Below are 20,719 nucleotides of genomic sequence, written 5' to 3'. Positions count from 1 at the left end.
AGCGTCTGTGTTCTCAACAGTGTAAAAATAATCAGCTAACACTTGTAGAGAGCTTGCTATGCACCAGGCACTGTCCTAAGCTTTTGCGTCGATTTAACTCATTTTCACCGCACCCTTATGGGGCAGGTGCTATTATTAACTTCTATTTTATACATTGGGAAATTGAGGCCTCGAGAGGCTTGAGAAACCCGCTCAAGGGGAGAAGCCAGATCCAAGAGTTCATACTCTATGATTCCATCTATTTAAAGCAAAGGTGAGCAAACTGCCACTGTGGACCAAACCCTATCTACCTCCTGTCTTTGTATGGCTCGTGAGCTAAGATGGTTTTCTTTTTCTTTTTTTTTTTTGTGGTACGCGGGCCTCTCACTGCTGTGGCCTCTCCCGTTGCGGAGCACAGGCTCCGGACGCGCAGGCCCAGCGGCCGTGGCCCACGGGCCCAGCCGCTCCGCGGCATGTGGGATCCTCCCGGACCGGGGCACGAACCCGTGTCCCCTGCATCGGCAGGCGGACTCTCAACCACTGCGCCACCAGGGAAGCCCTAAGATGGTTTTCACATGTTTAAGTGGTTCCAAAAAAATCAAAACAATAGTATTTCATGACACACAAAAATGTTGAGAAACTCAAGTTTCAGTATCCAGTTTTATTTGAACACAGCCAAGCTTATTCATGACTGCATCGTCTGTGACTGCTTTCACACGACAATGCCAGAGTTTGCTGGGACAGAGACTGAGTGGTTCATAAAATCTAAAATATTTACTATATGGCCCTTTCCGTAAACAGTCTGCTGGCCTCTGATTTAAAGTACAAAAATGGGTAAAACTGTTTTATGGTGTGAGAAGTAGGATAGCAATTACTGGCGGGGGCCGGGCGTGGTGCGCAATGGCTAGGAAGGGGCACAAGGACACTTTCTGGGGCCTGGGGATGTTCTACTTCTTCATCTGGGAGCTGGCTGCATGGATGGTATCAGTTTGTGATTATACATTTATGATGAGTGTACTTCTCTGCATGTAACATACATCAATACAAAGTTGAAGTTAAAAATTTGCTCAAAGTTACAGATACTACACTGAGAAATCCCCAAAAGGAAAACCCCAATCACATCTGAGCCCCCTGAATCGAGCTGGGTCCCTCCTGGACTACCCAGTTCCATGACCTGGCAATTGCTTCTTATCGTTTCTGCTGGATGAACTTAGGTTTCTGTCTCTTGCTACCCAGAATCCTCATACCCCATCTCCTAGACATCGATAGTGTCATCAGCCCTCTTCTCTGAAAACGTTCCTTGCCCTATTTCAGCCTCGTGGCTCAAGTGGAGCCTTCCGTGTTTTTACATGATTCCATCTCCCTGGCTACAATCATTGGTCCAGGGTTGGCCTTCACCCAAGTGGAACCAATCACAGCAGGCCAAACAACAGGCCACGTTGATAGATCTGCAGATGGGCCAATCATAGCCCTTCCCTGAGATTTTTGGACTTGGGGCTCAAGCTGCTGGGTGCCATCCTTCCGTGGTGTGGAGAATGCTGGTCCCAGAGAAACATGCTGACTTGCAGAAGGTCAGAGAAGGTATGGAGTACCTTGGTTGCCCTCAAATCCTTGGTATGATGGCCCTGAAGGCCAGAGGGGACAACCGCCCTTCCTTGATTGGCAATGTAGATCAAATGAGTCCTCCTCTGGCCTAAGTTAGAGCAAGCTTGGTTTCTGTCAAGCTTAAAGACGAATAAAGACCTGATAATGGTGTCTCATCACAAAAGCTGTAATATATGCACACCACACACACACACCTCGTACACATACACTTATAGACACAATCGATGGACACACCATATACACAGACCCTGACACTCAACCTCAGTGCACGTGTTTTTATTTCCGGATGATATAAAATAATAAACTTAAAAAACACCCCAAACCAAACACCCTAATGGCTCCCCCAAAGCAATGTGACCCCTTTTCCCACCCCAATAAATAGAGACTTCTGTCTGTCAGTCCACCCTCCCACCCCCATAACCCCCTTTGCTATAGACATACTCTGGGTATATATTACTCTACTCGGTAATAGACATCTCCCGAAAATAGAATTCCAACCCTGCCACCTGACTCTACCTGGGCCCCATGTTCCTGGGAACCCCCCCACCCGCCGGTTCAGACCACCCGCCACTGCAGCACACTGGTGTCCTTGCCCCCTGTGGTCAGGGCCACACTGTCATCCCACAAGAAGGCCACATTTGTCACGTGGCTGCTGTGTCCGCCGTATTTGTGGCTGAGAGCCTGTGATACGGAAAGAAGGAAGTGAAAGGAGGTCATCTGTCTTGTTCACTGCTGTATTCCCTGGGCCCAGGCATTTGGTAAGTGCTCAGTAAATATTTCTTGAGTTAATGGGAAAAAGAACCAAAGATCTCACAATGCAGATACTCAGAGCTTTAGCACTACAGACTTGGTAATTTATCGACTTTCAAGTTAAGAAATGCCCCTGGGATCAAGCCACTGCCCTCCTTGTACAGATGGTGAAACTGGGATCCGGAAAGGGCTGCTTTATTCCTGCCTGCAGTGCTGCTTGGTACCTCCACCCTGCCAGCCCCCCAGAGGGACTCACTCGAGGCTGACAGCAGGGGTAGCTAAACAGGTGGACTTTGCCAAAGTCATCAGCTGAAGCCAGCAGCTTCCCATCATGGGAACGGGCCACGGCATTGATGTCAGTGCCATCTGCTCCCTCAGACCAGATCCCTGCGGGCAAGATTGGGGGTGGCTGGTGATAAGATGGCAGCTGGGGCCAGGGACCCCCAAGGCGAGTAGGCCCCAGCCCCAGCCTCCCTGCCTTTCTCTCACCTAGCCTGTCTCTAGCTGGGGATGAGAATTGGAATAATCTTTCGGAAATGCTTATCTGACCCTATCCCTCTATAGCTCAAAGCCCTCCCCTGCGGAATTCCCTGGCGGTTCAATGGTTAGGACTCCACGCTCTCACTGCCGAGGGCCTGGGCTCAATCCCTGGTCAGGGAACTAAGATCCCACAAAAAAAAAAAAAATGAAACAAACAAACAAAACAACTCCCATGGTCACCATGACCCCCAAGCTCTGCCTTGTCTCCCACACTGCTCCAGCCTTGTCCTTACCAGTGCTTCCCTTGAACTCTGCAATGATTTAGCCATCCTACCTTCTTGTATTTCTCCAAATACCAAGCTCTGTCACCCCTAGGCTTTTATACATGGCTATTATTCCCTTCGCCTAGCTACTGCTTTCCTTCTTCACCACCCTAGAACCTAACTCCTCATCCTGCAGATCCAGTTTGGATGTTCCTTCCTCCAGGAAGCCCTCCCTGACTCCCTCCTAGGCTGGGGCCAGGTGTCCTCTCTGGACTTCCTTGTCCCAGCCCACTCTACTCTGGGTGGTCTGGGGACACGTCTCTCTCTTCCACTGGACTGTGAGACCCATGATGGCAGGGTCAGGGCTGTCGTGGTCCCCACTGGGTCTCAGCACTGCCCAGCTGGGCACAGAGGTGCTCAGGGGGTATGTGTTGAGTGCATTAATGCCTGAATGAATGGGTGACTGGGACACAGGCTGTGTGAATCTCCCTGGGCCAGGTGACACCCCCAATTGGTCACAGTTCCAAGGGACCTGAGTAGTCACCTCACCCTAACCTTTCCTCTTATACAAATACTGCTGCTCACATGTCTAAAGGAATGAGTTTCCCACCTTAGAGGTAATAAGAGACTGTGAAAACCACCAGTCAGGGATGTTTCTTGGAACTCCTGTCCTCAGCAAGACTCTCCCCATTCCAGAACTTACCAAACACGCCAAAACCCAGGACACAGGTAGCCGTGGCCCATTCCACGTTCCTCACAGCATCTGCAATAGTGATCTGCTTACAGGTAGCTGGGTCCCCTGGGGCAGAAAATGGGAGGAGATGTTCAGAGCAGAAAGAACTACTGGGAATTTCCTGGCGGTCCAGTGGTTAGGACTCCACAGTTCCATTGCAGGGGGCACGGGTTCGATCCCTGGTCGGGGAACTAAGATCCGGCAAGCTGTGCGGCGCGGCCAAGAAAACCAAAAACCAAAAACCAAACGATAAGAACTACTGACTTAATTCATCCATTTCACAGACAATGGGCAGAGGTCCGACACAGGAGGCTAAGGCCCCAGGGCTTATTCTACCTCTCCAGACTGGCGCTAGATCCTGGGTGGTGACATCTCAAGACGAGAGCAGGGGTATCTGCTTAAAAACCTGTACCCCAGCCATCCAACCCGGAGGGGGAGGAACTGGTTAAAAGTTGGGTCCACCAGGGAGGAAACCAGAAGCCAGGAGACCAGCCAATCAGATCAACCCCTGAATAAAACAGCCAGAGGAGAAGGGACTTGAAGCCCCTGCTTCCCCTTCCAGAACCCAGGGAAGGCTATGCAAATCGCACACGCAATAGAGAGGCTGAAGGACGAATGCCTTTGGGTTTCAGAGAACTCACAGTACAGAATCTCGTAGTCCCCAGAGTTGGTGACGAAGCAGCTGCTGTCCTGGGCCCAATCCAGGTGGGTGATAAAACTGGAATGGCCCTGCAGGGGAGGGAAGGGGTGGAGTTAGAGCTGGAGCCGGTAGGATCAGACCAGGATGGGTGGAAGGCAAAATAGAAAGGTAGGGTGAAAACACAGGGGGTCTCGAGGAAAGATACACAAGCCTTTGGGGTGTGGGGGCGGGGCCACACTCTCATGGGCGGGGCCAGACTGTGATGAGCGGGGCTAGACAAATAGGGCTTAGAACACAAGGGGGAGTTTAGAACAAGTGGTCAGAGCTAGACACAGAGGGGCGGGCTTCGAATGCAAGGGGCTGGGCTACACAGAGGGTGTGCTTAGAACGTGAGGGGCGGGGCTACACAAAGGGACGGGCTTGAAACACAGGAGAGGGTAAATGTGTGGGCGGGGCTAAAACTCCTTGACGTGATCAGGGCAGTCAGTTGAGTGCTGAAGCTGTGCTCCCTTGAGGTAGAAAACTGGTTAATTCTGCACCCCCTGGACGGGGTGGCGGCGCGGGCTGGGGGCCACTGCCCACTCACCGAGCACTTGCCCAGGCGGCTGACCTTGCGGCCACCCTGGTCCACCGTGTACAGGTACACCAAGTTGTCGTGGGAGCCCACGGCCAGGTACGCCCCGTCTGGGGGAGGGGGAGGGGGCTATGAGGAGGCACCCAGGCTCTACCCCTCCTCTCTCAGATTCAGCCCCCCACTATCCCAGACTCCTCAGTAGTCCCAAGTTCCGTCCCTGCCACAGGCCTGGCCCCGCCCTTAGGCCGTGGCACACGGAATCCACCCCTTCCCCCTGCTAGTAACTCTGAGCCTCAGTTACCTGGCCTCTCCAAGGTCCCCTCCCCGGCCCCGGCCCTTACCTGGAGAGAAGCTGACCACTGAGATCTGTTCATTCCCATCTGTATGGATGGCCACCAGGTCATGGGTCTCCGTGTCCAGCAGCAGCCATCTTTAAGGAGAAGGCATGATGGGAGAGGAGGGGTGAGCTGATCTGGTAGAGAAGGGTGGCAATCTGTGGGGCCTGAGGGAAGGACCCCAGAAAAGACTAGGGAGAGAGGCTGACTCCAGAGGAATGTTGGGAGATCAAGGCCTGGTAGACAGTTGGTACCTAACTATCATTCTCTGTAAGCTTTGGGGCAGTAGGGAGGGCGGGGGCAGGTGATCAAGGGAGAGTTCCTGGGGGGAGCGGAGAAGCCCTCCCCCAATGCCCATCAGCTTTACCTGCCAGTCACCGTGCCAATGGCCAGGACAGAGCCACTGGGGTGGAAGCCAGCAGAATGGGCAGGGTCCTGAGGAGGGAGAGAAGAGGAAGGGCTGGGAGCTGGGGTCCCCCTTCCGTGTGGCCCACACTTCCCCAGCCTCAGAGGCAACTCTCAGCCTGGCATGAGGGCTCTCCCCTCCCTCTGCTGCCCTCCAGTAACCTGTTGCTGCTGATGCTCTGGAAACCACTCTCCTTTCCTTTAACATGTCGGCTCGAACAGAAAGTATTCCTCCTTTCACTGTTGACTCTGGATCCTTTTTCGCTCCTGTTTTAACCTCCCACAGCTTTATAAACCCACGATTATTTCCTTAGGGACTTTTCTACTAGTGAGGTTGTTGGGACAAAGGCTATCCATCTTTTTAAGACTTTTGATATATCATGGCAATTTGCTTTCCATTATACAATTATATTGACATCACTAGGCTTGTCTGAGTGCCTGTTTCCTCATATCTTTATCTAACTCCTAGCACAAAATTTTTAAATTTCGGGGGCATTTGGTTGATTTGCAGGCAACAGAGCACCAAGGAATCAGACGTGGTTTGAAACTGTGGCCCTGACACTTCTTCATTATGTGACATCAGATAACTTTCCCCATCGTGGCCTTGGTTGCCCCAAACGGAGAACATCAATACACACTCCCCAGGACTGTTATAAGCAAGGTGTAAAGTCCTTAGAATGGTAAGCTGGTGAGTAAGACGGCCTACAGGAAGCACTGAATAAAGGTCAGCTATGATTGTAATTACGAAGAGGCAGATTTTACCTTCCTGTTTCCGGGCCTGTTTCCTGATTTTACCTTCCTGTTTCTGGGCGATCCATCATCTCCACTGCCTTGTGGAGGTTGGGGTGGGGGGGAGTCAAAAAGACAATGTGGGTAAAGTGCTAAGCCAATGCCAGGCACGGTGGGCAGACTGCCCGAGTCAGAATAAGCCGAGGGAACTTGTTCTTGTTATAAATTGCAGATTTCTGGGACTAAACTCAGACCTCCTGAACCAGACTTCCCATGCTTGGGGCTCAGGTTTCTGTGTTTCTAACAACTCAGGTGGTTCTTATGCCCTGGATAGAGAACTGCTGTGCTGAGCACAGGGCCTGGCATATAGTAGGTGCTCAATTAGGCAGCCAGCATAAGGATTATTATACATGGCCCTAATAATTTCCGGGCACACCATCCCTGACTCCTATAAGTTCAAAGGCCATCAGGTGTTCCAGGATCGTAGGTAACCCCGGATTCCTGGAGCAAAACCTCAAAGGGTGGTGTGGGGAATATGATGACTGACCTTCCACTGTCCCATACCACACAGGCAGGAGAGCTTAAAAACTACATTGCCCAGAATCCCTTGTAGCTAGGGTTGGCTGTGATTTGGGTCTGACAATCAGTTGCACAATTGTGGGCTCTGGAAGGTACAAGGCGGAGGCCCCGCTCTGCCACTTCCACTGATCAGTTGGGTTGTGAAGGCAATAGCATTTGCTATGCTGGTGAGCAGTCACTAGCCTTGAAAGGCAAGGGCACAGAGTATCGGTATTTGGCCAGTGTAAATGTAGCCAGCATTGGGTCACTCTAGAACAAGACAGTCCAACTGAACCTTCTGCGATAATGGAGGTGTTCTCTATCTGCACTTTCCAGTATGGTAGCCACTAGCCACATGTTTGGAATGTAGCTAGTGCAATGGAGAAACTGAATTTTTAATTCTACTTACATTTAACGTTAATTTAAGTTTGAATAGCCACATGTATTGGACAGCGTAGCTCTAGAGCCAACACTTGAGTGACCACAGCATCCTGGTTCCTGGATTGCAGTTACAATGACAGCATTTTCTTGAACTCAGTGGTTCCTGACTCCCCACCTTCCTGACTGTGGCAGAGGCAGCAGCTCCTCTGGCGGGTCAGTTCTGTGGTATTGTTCTGGGCTTCCTTCCAGTCGAGAACCCACTCCTCTAGCCCTTCCAAGTGAGTTTGTAAGCACCCAGTTCCCTGCATTAAATCTTCTGCTTAAAGACACCAAGTGTGGCTTTCATTTGATGCACTGAACCCTGACACATTGAGACAAGTCGTTCTGTTAGAATGGTGTGTCAAGTCCCCCATCCCCTTACCTCGATGATCCTACTCCACAGGGGCTGGTGGGACTCCACACTCCACAGATGCACCAACTTATCCTGACCACACGTCACAAATTGTCCCCGGCTGGGGTGTGTGGCCAGGCCCCACAGCTCCTCCACATGGCCCTGGCGGAAAGGAGAGATGACAGCACGGAGACTGCCAATCCAGGCCTTTCCTCTGCATCCCCCACCTCCCCAAAGTCTGATGCCAGAAAGAAGTGCTGGACTAGCCCCAGCAACACTCTCTCCCCAAAGGAGACCGAGGGAAGACCCTTTCCCCAGTGTATCTGAAGGAGGCTGTGATTGGGCAGACCCCCCGCCCCAGTGTGGGGCTCGAGGCAAATGTTGCCCCTCCCCCCAGGTCTCTGCTTTCCAGTGTGCACAATGGGAGGCAAGAGACATGATGAGTAGGAGCTTGACCTTGGGAGTCAGATGGCGCCCAGCAGGCTGTAGGAACCCGTGGAGGGTACTCAGCCTGGTGAGTCTGACTGCAGCTCTCTCTTATTGACTGTAGCAGTCACCTGGGCAGATGACTTCTCCTTGGAGCCTCAGTTTCATCTTCTGTAAAATGGGGCCAATCACCGTATGTGTCTCATGGCATTTTTCTGCTCACTCAAATTATAGATGGAAAGTGTATGAGGCTGGTATGAAGTGCTCACCAAATGGAAGTGGCTGACTATTATCAGTAGTGATAACATACACTATTCATATATAATTAAAGTAATTAACGATGATAATCAACAGAATTATAATTATTGCTATTAGTATAATGATTAATGTTAATAAATAATATAAATCTAGTAATATATTAGTAATATAATTAATACTAAATAATATACTATTATTAGAGGTCTTTAAGGTCCATTCTGGTCTTGGGACCCCTAGGAAATCCCTCTAGCCCTTGTTTATCCTCATCTTCTTCCATGGAAACAAGAGCCAGCGGGGTGGAATCTAAATGCAGCTGCTGTACGGATCTCAGCTACCACATAAGAGGTAAAATGCATGTCAGGAGTGAAGGAAGGGGAGGTGGGGGGGCACTGAACAAGGAGTAATTTTGGCCAAGACTCTTTGAGCACTTACTCTGTGCCAGGCACCATTCTAAATGCGGTGCATGAACTGACTCATTGAATCATTACAAAACCCCATGAGTCAGTTCTATTATTCTCCTAGTTCATAGAGGCACAGAGAGGTTATTCACTTGCCTCATATCACACAGCGAGTGAGCGACAGGGCTGTGCTTCGATCCCAGGGTTTTTTTTTTTTTTGGCCTCACCATGTGGCTTGCAGGATCTCCCCTGACTACCAGGAATCGAACCCAGGCCCCCGGCAGTGGAAGTGCAAAGTTCTAACCACTGGACGGCCAGGGAATTCCCCCAGTAGGCTGGGTTTTTTACTTGGATGTGTGGTAGGGTTCTGGTCCACGAGGATGAAGGAATGCGCATCTGAGAAGACTCCAGAGGGTCTTGCTAGATCCTTGTAGCCGGAGACCTGGGAGGTGTGTGGCTCAAGACCCGTGTGACAACCTACCAGGGCACTTACAGAAATGGACACACCACCCTGACCAGCAGGGGGCAGCACAGCTGGAGCAGGGTCCTGGGACCCCTCTGCTGTGCTACCAGTTAACCCATTGCTGGACCACGGGGTGTTCCGGGGTGGGGTTGTGTGTCAGGAGCAGTTAAAGGGAAGGTAAGTGGTGTTGACCAGACCAGAGGATAAGGGATGGGGCAGGGAGGTGAGGTGAAATGGGAGTGGGAAGAGAGGAGGAATGAATGGTGCAGAGGAGAGAAGAGAGGCGGGTGGGGAGGGAGCAGGGCAGGGGCAGAAGAGACGCTCACCTGGATGAGAAGCGAGAAGCCAGTGTGGACAGAGCCCTGCAGGATGGAGTTGCGGGTGGTCCCCACGTACAGCGTGTCACCCCGGCCCTCCGCCACGGTGCGCACGGGACCAAAGTCCTCGGGGACCTGGGTAGGCAAAGGGGGGTGGGGGGCAGGCAGATGAGTGTAGGACACACGCAGAGGTGGGGTTGGGGGGTGGGGGAGACAGGCTGGGAGAACAGGGTCTAGTATCAGTGGGGTGGGAGGAGGTCTCCTCCCCTTCATATGAGTCTCTCCCCCTCACCTCCGCCTCCTGCAGTTTGCTGTAGTCGGAACCCCAGAGGATCACCCTCCGATCGCGGCCCCCTCCTGACACCAGCGTCCCGTCCCGCAGGGCGCAGAGCCCAAACACGCCGCCATCGTGGACACCCAGCATGGCCTGTGTGATACGGTTCCCACCTGCAGGGTGGCCAGGGGCAGAGGTCAGCATGGGGAAGCTCCCCCATGCTGACCCCAGAAAACACCTCAAACTCTCAATCCTACATCCAGCCATTCACTCACCTTTTCTTCTACCCAGCCTTCCACCCACCCATCTACTCAACCACCCGTCTATTCAAACACCCTATCATCTATCTAATAAACCATCTGAAGTAACATCTACCATCCACCCTTTGATCCTAACCCTAACCCTAACCCACTTACCCACCCATTCACCCACTCACCTACCTACTGGTCTGTCCATCCATCTATCTACTCACCCATCCAATCACCCATCTACCGATCCATCCAGCCATCAACCCTTCCTTCCTTCTATCCATCCATCAATCCACCTCTCATCCATTCATTCACCCTCTCTTTCATCTGACTACCCACTCACCAGTCAATCCATCCTTCTATCCAAACATCCACCCATTTTCCATCTTTTTTTCCTATCCATCTACCCATTCACCCATCTATCCACTCATCTGTCAACCTAACTATCTGTTCATTCATCCATTCAGTCAACAATTATTAAACTAGCATTTACTCTGGGCCCAGCCTCATGCTGGGGGATGCTGGGTATTGATGAAGGCAACCTCAGATCTTACCCTCATAGGGATCACAGTCCAGTTTCAGAGACAGACCTACTACCAGTCAGTGACGACCCAACATGGGTGGGGCTGGGATGGGGAGACCCAGGAGACTGTGGGATCCCAGAGTGGGCACCTAGCCTGGTGGGCCAGGGAGGGCTTCCTGGAGGAGGGGACAGCTGAGCAAGGATCTGAAGGTTGAGTAGGAGTTGGCTAGGACAACAGAGAGTAGAAAAGTGTTCCAGGCAGAAGAACAACATGTGCAAAAGGCAGAGAGAACACGGACTATTTAGGAAACTAAAGAAATCTGGTGTGACCAAGTATAACATGCAAGGGACAAGAGAAAGCAGGGCCAGACCATGCATGGCCTCATTGAGGAATCCGGACCTTGTTCTGAGGGATCTGAGCTGGGTAGTAATGGAAGGGTTCCGCAGGGGAAGGATAGGGTCAGATTTACATTTGGTTCTGAGAACAAACTGAATTGGAGGGGACAAGACTGAAGGCCCGGGAACCAGGGAAGAGGCTGGGGCAGGGACTCAGTGGAGAGGAAGAGAAAGCAACTCTCTTCAATTCCATCCTTCGAGGCTCAGAAGTGGTGCCACGTGTACATACGTCCTTTTGTCCACCTATCTTCCTAACCACCCACCCACCCAACATCCTGTAGCCCTGCGGGCTGGACCCAGTGGTGGGACTGGAGATATGGGAACCAATCAGACCAAGTCTCTGCCCTCAGAGAGCTTAGAGTCTGCTGGGAAAGACACACTGCCAATTATTCAGAGCTTATTCTCAGCTGTCTAATCTCAAGAAAAGCTCAAAACAACCGTATGAGGGAGAGAGTATTATACCCATTTTACAGATGGGGGCAACTGAGTCTCAGAAGGGAGATGACTCTCCCAAGGCCACATAGAGAGCACACAGCGCTGCTGAGACCTGAACCCAAAGCCTGCCCAACTCCCAAACTCACTCCTCTCCCACTACCCCAAGATGAATGGTTACGTCAGCCAATGGATTAACATTATGAAGAATTGATTGTTCCAGGAAGTGGCTTGATGACTGAATAAACTCATTCATTCATTCATTCGTAACTTTACAGTAATCCACTGCCTGGGAAAAGACCTAGTCATTTATTAACACAGTCATCCGTTCTGGGGACACCCATTCATTCATATATTTAATTGTTCACTCACCTAATCACCCACCAGTTAAGAAGGACAGCATATTCATCTACTCTTTCTTCTATTCACTGGGTAGGACAAACGCTTCATTCATTCATTCATTGACTTATTCATTCATTCATTGCTCTGGAACAAACCACCTCTCCATCCATCCCTCCATCCGCACCGGGTCAACGCATTCATTTATAGTTCAAACTTGATCACTGCCGTGGGATTTGCAAAGGACAAGGGGAGGGAGGGAGTGAAGATTTCATGCAGGTGGGGATACTGGAGCTGAGCCTTGATGGAGGTGTTAGAATTGGACAAATAATGACTTGTACTGTTGTATCGTACATTCCACATCAGCATGCTCCGAGAAGGGGACGGACAGCCAAAGGGAGTCAGGGAGGAGTCAGCGGGGGAACCAAACAGGTGGGGCTGACACTGACCTTTGCCCCAGACATAGAGGTTCCCCCCAGAGTCCCCGGTGACCACATCGCCACCCTCCAAAAAGGTCACACACAGCACGTACTTCGGTTTCTCGTGTTTCTAAGGTGGGGGAGAAGGGGAAGGTGTCAGAGGGTCGCTGAAGCCGGGAGGCCTCCCAGAGCTCACCCGTCACCCAGGAAAATGGTCCAGGCGATGCCCTCCACGCTTTGGGGAGCGGCCCTGTGTGGAGCGCCGTCATCTCCAATCCACCTCCACGGAGTGTCACGTGGCCTACAGACCACTTTCTGACCACACTGTCTCCCTTTCCCACCCCAGACCCCCTTCCTCCCTCCTCTCTCTCCTCCCTGACTTCTGTCCCAGTCTCTGACCTTCGTTCCCCTGCTGTCTCCCGCTTGGATTCCTCCCTCTCTGTCCCTTGGTCTCCCCCTCTCTGCCCCTGCCCCTCTCCTCTCCTTCCCTCCCGCCCCCTTTCTGTTTGTCTCTAGGTCCCTCACCCTGCCCCACCCCATCTCAATATCTCCATCCTCATCTCCAGCTGAGGCTGGTGTTCTCAGGGCCTCCCCTTCTGGGGTAGAAGCCCCAACTCTCACCAAAGGCAAAGGAGCCCTGTCAGAGGTGTGCCTGCATCTTCTCTCCCAGGCCCTGTGCTTCCTGCTGTTTCTCTCTCTGTCTCTCTCGGCCAGTCAGCCTCTGACCTCTGTTTATCCAGAATATTGACAAGCGCAGCAACCCATTTATTGAGCATCCACCATCTGCTAGGAGTCGCCATGCTCTTCACCCCACGGACTCCTCACAACTTCAAAGAGTTAAGGAGGATCACCCCACTGTATGGATAAGGGAACTGAGGCCCCAGCAGGCAATATCTCAGCATCCCTAAAACCTCCAGCCCCTGGGGTATCTTCTTGTCTGCCTGGGTGTCCCTGCCAGCCTCCTTCAGGGCCAGCCTGTCCCAGTACCCCCGGCACTCACCTCAAAGAGGCCCTGCCGTTTGCTCAGGCCGCCCCCTTCTAGGTTCCAGAAGTAGATGTGGGATTTCCCGCAGGTGATGAGCACGGTGGGGTCTGTGGGGTGGAAGGTGGCCACCAGCACGGCCTCATTGGAGCACTTTAGGGGGTGGGGGAGATTCTGAATGAGGACCTCAAAGCCATCAGGACCACGATACCCAACCCAGGGAGGGCTGCCCTATACAGCTGTGTGGGTTGTGCACTTGCACACCCAACTTGCCTGTACCTCTCCTTTACGGGCAAACTAGAGTACAGGAAGCAGGGCCAGCCAGTGAAGCATTATTGTTTTCTTCCTCAACATGATGGCAGGCACGAGGAGAGCCCTTACTCTGCACCAAGCTCTGTGCCAAGCACTTAACATCCATCAACTCATTTAACCCCACAGCACCCCGTAAGGTAAGGCTCATTAGCAGCTCCCATTACAGATGACAAAGTGAGGCTCAGAGAGGGGAATTCACTTGCCTAAGGACACACAGCCAGGCTGTGTCCAGAATCAACTCACTGAGAGCCCAGCCTCTCAACTACTTCTCTTTCCCCAAACCATGGGCCCCAATCCTAGGTCTCTTGCCCCCAGCCCAGAATAAGCACGTGACCTTGGGCAAGTAGCTCTCCCCTCTACCATGCCTCAGGTTCCTCATCTGTAAAGCAGGTTATCGCCCGGAGATGCAAGTCAAGGTCTGTCTTGGACATCGCAGGACAGCAGAACCAGCAGCCACCCTGTACCGATCCTCCTGTTGGGCCTGGTTTGCCCACCCCACATGCCAACATCAAAGCCAAATTTTCCCCACAAGGAAGATGCTACCATTATCCCCATTTTATAGATGAGGCAACTGAAGCTCCGAGAGGGCAAGCCACTTGCCCAAAGTCACACAGCCCGCAAATGGCAAAGCCAGGACTTCAACATGAGTCTGATTCCAGACTTGTGAACACTGAGATCTGGCCAATCCCACAGGGAGACCCCAAGGAGAGGGGATAAGAAGGGTTACCTCACCTTGCCATCTACCACCTTGGTCTCCTTGGCCCAGTCCCACACAGAAAGCATGTGATCGTTGGACTCATCTACTGCACAGAGGAGGTTGCCCCCATTCTAGGAAGAAGAGAGAGGATGGGGGAGGGGCAGGCCGGTCAGGATCCACCCCCTCCCTCCAACACCTTGCCCACTGGGGCATTAGCTACTCAGGCCTGCTTCAAAGGTTCTGACCCAAGTCATGTGAAACACATGAAAATATACTCCCCGTCCAGGACCACACACATTTTAAAGGCTGTTTATAATTTTCCTTTTGAAATCACTCATCCCTAAGAACCTCCTCTAATTTCCCCTCAGCTACAATTTCTCTGCAAGTAACCCGCGATCAAGAATTCTTACTGAGAGCCTCTAATCTGCATTCTCCTATGGAATGACTTTTAGGGCTGTGAAGTTAAACATTTAATGAAGTCGTCGGGACGATGCTGCTTTTTTATACCTGTAGTTAACCACAGGATAGTTTTGATTTTGCAAAGTTTTCCTTTCCCCCACACTTTGGCAACAAAATAGCTTTATTTCCCCAAAGTTCTCAAGTGTCTCCTCAGGTCTCAGAAAACCTGTGAGGTTCTTAAACTGTCTATGGGATGACAGGTTCTTTTTTATTCCCTGATCCATTGCAGCCAATACTCTGGTAAAATACAGTAAAAATGTAAAATATGATTTAAAAAAAAAAAAAAAGCCCACCAATCACACACTTGGATGTTGTGTGAATGTCAAATTGCTGTACAAATTCCTAAAGGCTAACTCTCGATTTCTGTGCTTATCTCCTCCATACCTGCCAACACCCATTTAGGATGGTAGTAGGAGCAGGGCTGCCCTAGACACGGGGCTTAAAATGCCTAAGGGATAAGGACCCTTCCAGAATGAAAGGTGGTGTGAAAAAATAATGCAGAAAGCATTATTTTTTCTACAAAGGATCACTGAGGAGTTTCTCTGCGGAGCAATCAAGACATATGGTCCCCTCATAAGGGCTAACAGAGCAGGCCGGTGAGGCCACAAAGGTGGGCACACAGCCTGGAGGGCCAGGGGGCGTGGCCAGCACCTGTGACGCCATGATGAAGGCGTGGCCTCCAGCCCCAAGGGGCACCCGGGGCAGGTGGGGGATGGCACAGGACTTACAGATTTGGAAAAGCCCACACAGCACACAGCTCTGTCAAACACCCCCAGGCCCAGTACGTGTAAGGTGGAGAGGGAAACAGAGTCCCAGACGCGCACGTGGGGCGGCAGTGGCTGCAGGAAAGAGAGAGGCCGGTTACCTGGGGGGGCCCAGCTTCCTGACCCACCCACGACTCCATCCCAGTCTCCAGGTCCTGCCCCCTCCACTCTGTTACCTTTCCCTCCTTAGTGGTGCCTGCCACCTGTCCAGTGGCGATGGTGACCATATCAGGGTGGACAGCCAGGCTGAGGAGAGAGAGGGCAGGCGGACAGGGCTCAGCAGGGGGGTGTTCGCAACAGGCCAGGAGCCCTCCCACGGCAGGCCACAGTCGCGATGCCTGATTATTCATTCCACAGTTTGGGTGAATGAGTTACTTAGTCAATAAACACTGATTCAGCTCTTCAGTAGCAATAAGGGGATACTCTCTGGGTACCCTGGCTCAGAAGCAAGACTCGGGCCTGCGGTCTCTAACTCAAGCGCCTAGAGGGCCCAAGCCTGTACCACAAACGGCCAGGAGGACACACCCATTTAAAAGGGCTGTCAAGGGCTTCCCTGGTGGCGCAGTGGTTGCGAGTCCGCCTGCCGATGCAGGGGACGCGGGTTCGTGCCCCGGTCCGGGAAGATCCCACGTGCCGCGGAGCGGCTGGGCCCGTGAGCCGTGGCCGCTGCGCCTGCGCGTCCGGAGCCTGCGCTCCGCAACGGGAGAGGCCACAGCAGTGAGAGGCCCGCGTACCGCAAAAACAAACAAACAAACAAACAAAATAAAAGGGCTGTCAAAAATAAATAAAATAAAATAAAAGGGACTTCCTTGGCGGTCCAGTGGTTAAGACCCCACGCTTCCACTGCAGGGGGCACGGGTTCGACCCCTGGCTGGGGAACTAAGATCCCACATGCTGTGCGGTGAGGCCAAATATAAAAAAATAAAAAATAAAGGGGCTGTCAAAACGGGGCTCCAACACACTGTGGGATTGTCTGGGGTGCCCACTTGAAGTTTTCAAAAGAAGTGAAAACTTCAGGCATCTGAGTGAATTCACCGACATTTGAAGTATTGATCATTAATCCACAGTTTTTACCCCCCTGAATTCAGCCTGCAGGCCAGGGAAGGCCTGGCCCCGCCCACCTCCCGTAAGAGCGTCCGAAGCCGGAAATATTCAGCATATCCTCCCCCCAGGCCTCACCACTTGATGTCATCATTGTGTCCGAGGTAGTGCCGCTGCCTCTGTTCCTCCACACTGTACAGCACAGCCACGGAGGCCACGAAGTACACTATCTCCCCGGTGGGCAGCAGGTAAAGGTTGGCCCGGCAGTCTCGGCCGCGGTAGCCATAGCTGGAGGTGCCCAGGGGCCGGTTAAAGAGCCTGTTTTGCATTGCGTCTGCCGACTGACTCCTAGATGAAGGTCATCAGAGCTAGGTTTTCCTGTTTCCACTCTTACCCTTGCGGGAGGTTGAATGATGGTATCCCCTCATAATATGTCCCCCAAAATATTAACCCCTGGGAAGTGTGCATGTGACCTTCCTTGGAAAAGGAGTCTTTGCAGATGTAATTAAGGATCTCAAGACGAGATCATCCTGGATTATCTGGATGGGCCCTAACTCCAGCGACAAGTGTCCTTACAAGGGACGGAGAAGAAAAGACAGACACGGGGTAGGGGAGGGTAGGGGAAGGCGGTGTGAAGACAGAGATTGGAGTAAAGTAACTATAAGCCGAAGAACCCCAAGGACTGCCAGTAGCCACCAAAAGCTAGGAGACAGACAGGGGACAAATTCTCCCCCCAGAGCCCCTGGAGAGACCACGGCCCTGCTGACACCTTGACGCGGGATTTCTGGCCTCCAGAAACTGTGACATTTTCTGTTGTTTTAAGCCACCAAGTTTGTGGTAATTTGTTTTAACAGCACAGGAAACTAATATAACCTTCTGTCTACCCTCCTCCCCACAGAGGGATCCTGTTAAGATCTGTTAACACTAAGACAATTCACATCCATCCTCTGCTCAGAACCTTCCCATCTCAGAGCAAAAGTCAAAATCTTGGGGGCTTCCCTGGTGGTCCAGTGGTTAAGAATCTGCCGTCTAATGCAGGGGACGTGAGTTCGATTCCTGGTCGGGGAACTAAGATCCCACATGCCACGGGGCAACTAAGCCGGCGCACTGCAACTACTGAGCCCGCGTGCCACAACTAGAGAGAAGCCTGCGTGTTGCAACTAAGACCTGTTGCACCCAAATAAATAAATATCCCCCCCCCAAAAAAAAAGTCCTTATGAAAGCCCAGGCAAGAGGCTTGGCCTGATCTGGACCCCGATTCCTCACTCCCCTCACACCTGTTCAGCTCTAGTCACCTCAGGGCCTTTGCTTTTCCCGCCACCTGAATACTCCTCCTCCTCATCTCTCCACGGCTTCCACACCTCCTTCAGGTCTCTACTCAACTGTCAGCTCCTTGGAGATGCCTTCCCAAGCCTCTCCCAGATAGTTTCCAGCTATTTAAAACTGCAAACTGGAATTCCCTGGCAGTCCAGTGGTTAGGACTCAGCGCTTTCACTTCCGGGGCCTGGGCTCAGTACTTGGTTGGGGAACTAAGATCCCACAGGTTGCGCCATGGCCAAACACAAACATAAAAACTGCAAGCTCACACACCCTCAACTGCCCCCATCCCCCTTACCCCTTCGTATTCCTGTAGTACATTCATCAGCATCCCACACGTTATCTGTTTAATTTATTTTGTGTCTCCCGAACTACAGTGTCTGCTCCAGGAGGGCAGGGACCTCTGTCCATTTTGTTTACTGATGTACCCCTTGTGCCCAGATTGGGGCCTGGTACACAGCAGACATGTGAGTTCAATATTTGCTGAAGGAATGTGACCCTCCTCTGTTCAGAACTTTCTGTGGCTCCCCAGTTCCCCTAAGAGAAAGCCCAAGCTCCTCCGCTGGCCTGGCTTGCCCCTCCCTGGCCTTAGCAGGGCTTCCGCCCTCCTTTGCTCTCTGACCTTGGAGTTTCTCAAAACACTAAGATCACTACTGTCACCCAGGTCTTGGCACTAACGTTTCCCTTTGCCTAGTGCACGCTGCCTGCCACCCTTCTCAGCTGCCCTGTCCTCAGATCAAGCTTCAGGCTCACTTCCTCCGCTAGACTCATCCACTTAGCTGATCAATTTTGTCACCTATTCCTTAATGAGACTGTCAGTTCCACAGTGGCCAAGACTGGGCTGTTTTGTTCTCTTCTACAACTCCTCCTCTGAGAAGCCTTCCCTGATGCCCAGGCTGGGTCAGCTGCCCTCTCTGGGTTCTCCCATCCCAGCCTGAGTTCATTGTCATGGATTCTGTCCCCACACCGGACTGTGATTTGGGGACTGTTGGAACCCAGCCCTTAGCCCCAGAATGTTCAGGAAACATTTGAATGAATGTCGATATGTGTATCCCAACCCCACAGAAACCGCGTCACCCTGCAGCCATTCTGGGCTGGGGGATGAGGCCTGTACTGACTGTTGCTGTCTCAGCTGCTTTTCTTTCGATGCTCACTTATCAAGCCCAGCTTGACATGACAGAATGGTATTCTTCGATTCCTGCGAATATTTCCAGCTGCCTTAAAGAGGCTCTGGGCTCCCACATTCCTCCCTCCTCCAGAGCAGAAACCAAGGCCAAGAGAGGAGGACAGGGACTGGGACCCTAGGATGCTGATCCCAAGCCCCAGTTTGCATTTTGGAAAAAGCCTGGGGCTCAGAATCAGAGTTCTTGCCTCAGATCTGCTCTGACTTCCTAGAACAGGGCTTGATATCCCCTCTCTTTTTTTTTTTTTTTGAATTTTATTTTATTTATTTTGTTATACAGCAGGTTCTTATTAGTAATCTGTTTTATACATATTAGTCTATATATGTCAATCCCAATCTCCCAATTCATCCCACCACCCCCCTCCCCCCTTGGTGTCCATATGTTTGTCCTCTACGTCTGTGTCTCTATTTCTGCCCTGCAAACCGGTTCATCTGTATCATTTTTCTGGGTTCCACTTATATACGTTAATATATTTGTTTTTCTTTCTGCTTGGTCCCCTCTCTTGACCTCAGTTTCCTCACCTGGGAAGAAAGGGTAATAGTTCCCAACCTGCAGGCCTCAGAGAGCTCTCGGAGGCCACTTGTTGTAAAAATATATTCTCAATCCTACGAAAGAGAAGGATCATATTATTCAACGTACTGATACTTGAAAGAGCTTTGAACAGTGCCTGGCATATAATAAGTGCTCCATAATGATTGGTTATTATTTTAATCAATCTCTATTTATGGGGCCCATATGATAAGCACATTGTTTCACAGCCTTATGAATCTGAGATCATGACACCCATTGTTCAGAGGAGGCAACTGAGGCACAGAATGGCAAGGTGACTTGTCCAGGGTCACGTAGCCAACCAGAGGCTGGGCTGGGGTTTCAACCCATTTCTGCCAGGCTCCAAAGACAGGGTTCTTAACCGTTATCAACTTCTTCCATTTCTCAAATACACCAAGCTCACTCTGGCCGCAGAGCCCTTAGACCTGCCCTGAATGTTTGATTCTCAGCTCAAATGCCCTCTCCTCAGAGAAACCCAGTTTCTCCTCTCACTTGAGCTTAGCTTACTGTATTCCCAGCATTGATTACTTAACTGAAATTATCTTATTTACTGAATCACTGTCTTCGGTCTCCCGCACTTTAGAAGGTGAGCCCAGGGAACACAGCCCACATGGAGAAGAGGATCTGACAGATGGAGGGCGCTCAGCAAACATTTGCTCCTTGAATGAATCATAAAAGGTCATGTCAGCTAACCTGCCTTCCTCTGCTCCCTCCAGACTCCAGTTCTTCCTGACCCCTAAAGCCACAGAGGCCTGGCAAGTCCCACCTTCAGTACAAAGACCCTCCCCCTCCAGCTGAAATCCCACACCAGAAAGGCTCTGGTCCCTTCCAGGCTGGGGGCGGGCCGGTTGGGAGGAGTAGGAGGAAGAGATTAAAGCAAAAGGATACACCCAGTCCAGCTTGAGACGGCGGGCAGGCAGCTCGGAGCGTGTATCCAGGCTGTAGCTGGGTGCCAGCTCGTCAGGAATTAGCATGGGCACAGGGCGGCCCCTCAGGAACATTTTCACGGAGCCCTCCTCTGCCAGAACACCCCCAGAGGTCAGGTGCCAACACCAGCCCCCAACCCTATTTCCTTTCCCCTTCCGACTTCACTTTTTT

At 51.7% G+C, this 20,719-nt stretch overlaps 1 protein-coding gene across 7 annotated transcripts in view; it reads right to left on the bottom strand.

Moving 5' to 3' along the window:
* Positions 1-700: 700 nt before the first annotated feature.
* EML2 (EMAP like 2) overlaps positions 701-20,719 on the bottom strand; it is a 39,056-nt gene continuing 19,037 nt past the window's right edge. For 4 of the 7 annotated variants that reach the window (XM_067019815.1, XM_067019813.1, XM_059045224.2 and 1 more), the window contains 17 exons: positions 20,510-20,639; positions 16,710-16,859; positions 15,707-15,776; positions 15,495-15,605; positions 14,343-14,438; positions 13,317-13,451; positions 12,347-12,446; positions 9,978-10,132; positions 9,695-9,820; positions 7,854-7,985; positions 5,727-5,794; positions 5,366-5,454; positions 5,037-5,134; positions 4,452-4,539; positions 3,781-3,876; positions 2,591-2,721; positions 702-2,265 (listed from right to left, as the gene is read on the bottom strand). In XM_067019815.1, the coding sequence (XP_066875916.1) occupies positions 2,140-2,265; positions 2,591-2,721; positions 3,781-3,876; positions 4,452-4,539; positions 5,037-5,134; positions 5,366-5,454; positions 5,727-5,794; positions 7,854-7,985; positions 9,695-9,820; positions 9,978-10,132; positions 12,347-12,446; positions 13,317-13,451; positions 14,343-14,438; positions 15,495-15,605; positions 15,707-15,776; positions 16,710-16,859; positions 20,510-20,639 (1,901 nt within the window). In that variant the 3' untranslated portion in view covers positions 702-2,139. Of the gene's footprint in view, positions 2,266-2,590; positions 2,722-3,780; positions 3,877-4,451; positions 4,540-5,036; positions 5,135-5,365; positions 5,455-5,726; positions 5,795-7,853; positions 7,986-9,694; positions 9,821-9,977; positions 10,133-12,346; positions 12,447-13,316; positions 13,452-14,342; positions 14,439-15,494; positions 15,606-15,706; positions 15,777-16,709; positions 16,860-20,509; positions 20,640-20,719 lie in introns of those variants that run through there. The other 3 variants (XM_067019811.1, XM_067019812.1, XR_010837846.1) reach the window with 2 other exon arrangements.

This window comes from Kogia breviceps, chromosome 18 (assembly GCF_026419965.1).
Source record: "Kogia breviceps isolate mKogBre1 chromosome 18, mKogBre1 haplotype 1, whole genome shotgun sequence".
Classification (NCBI taxonomy): domain Eukaryota; kingdom Metazoa; phylum Chordata; class Mammalia; order Artiodactyla; family Physeteridae; genus Kogia; species Kogia breviceps.
Note: the sequence above shows the minus strand (reverse complement) of the source record. Positions and strands in the feature narration are given on the sequence as shown.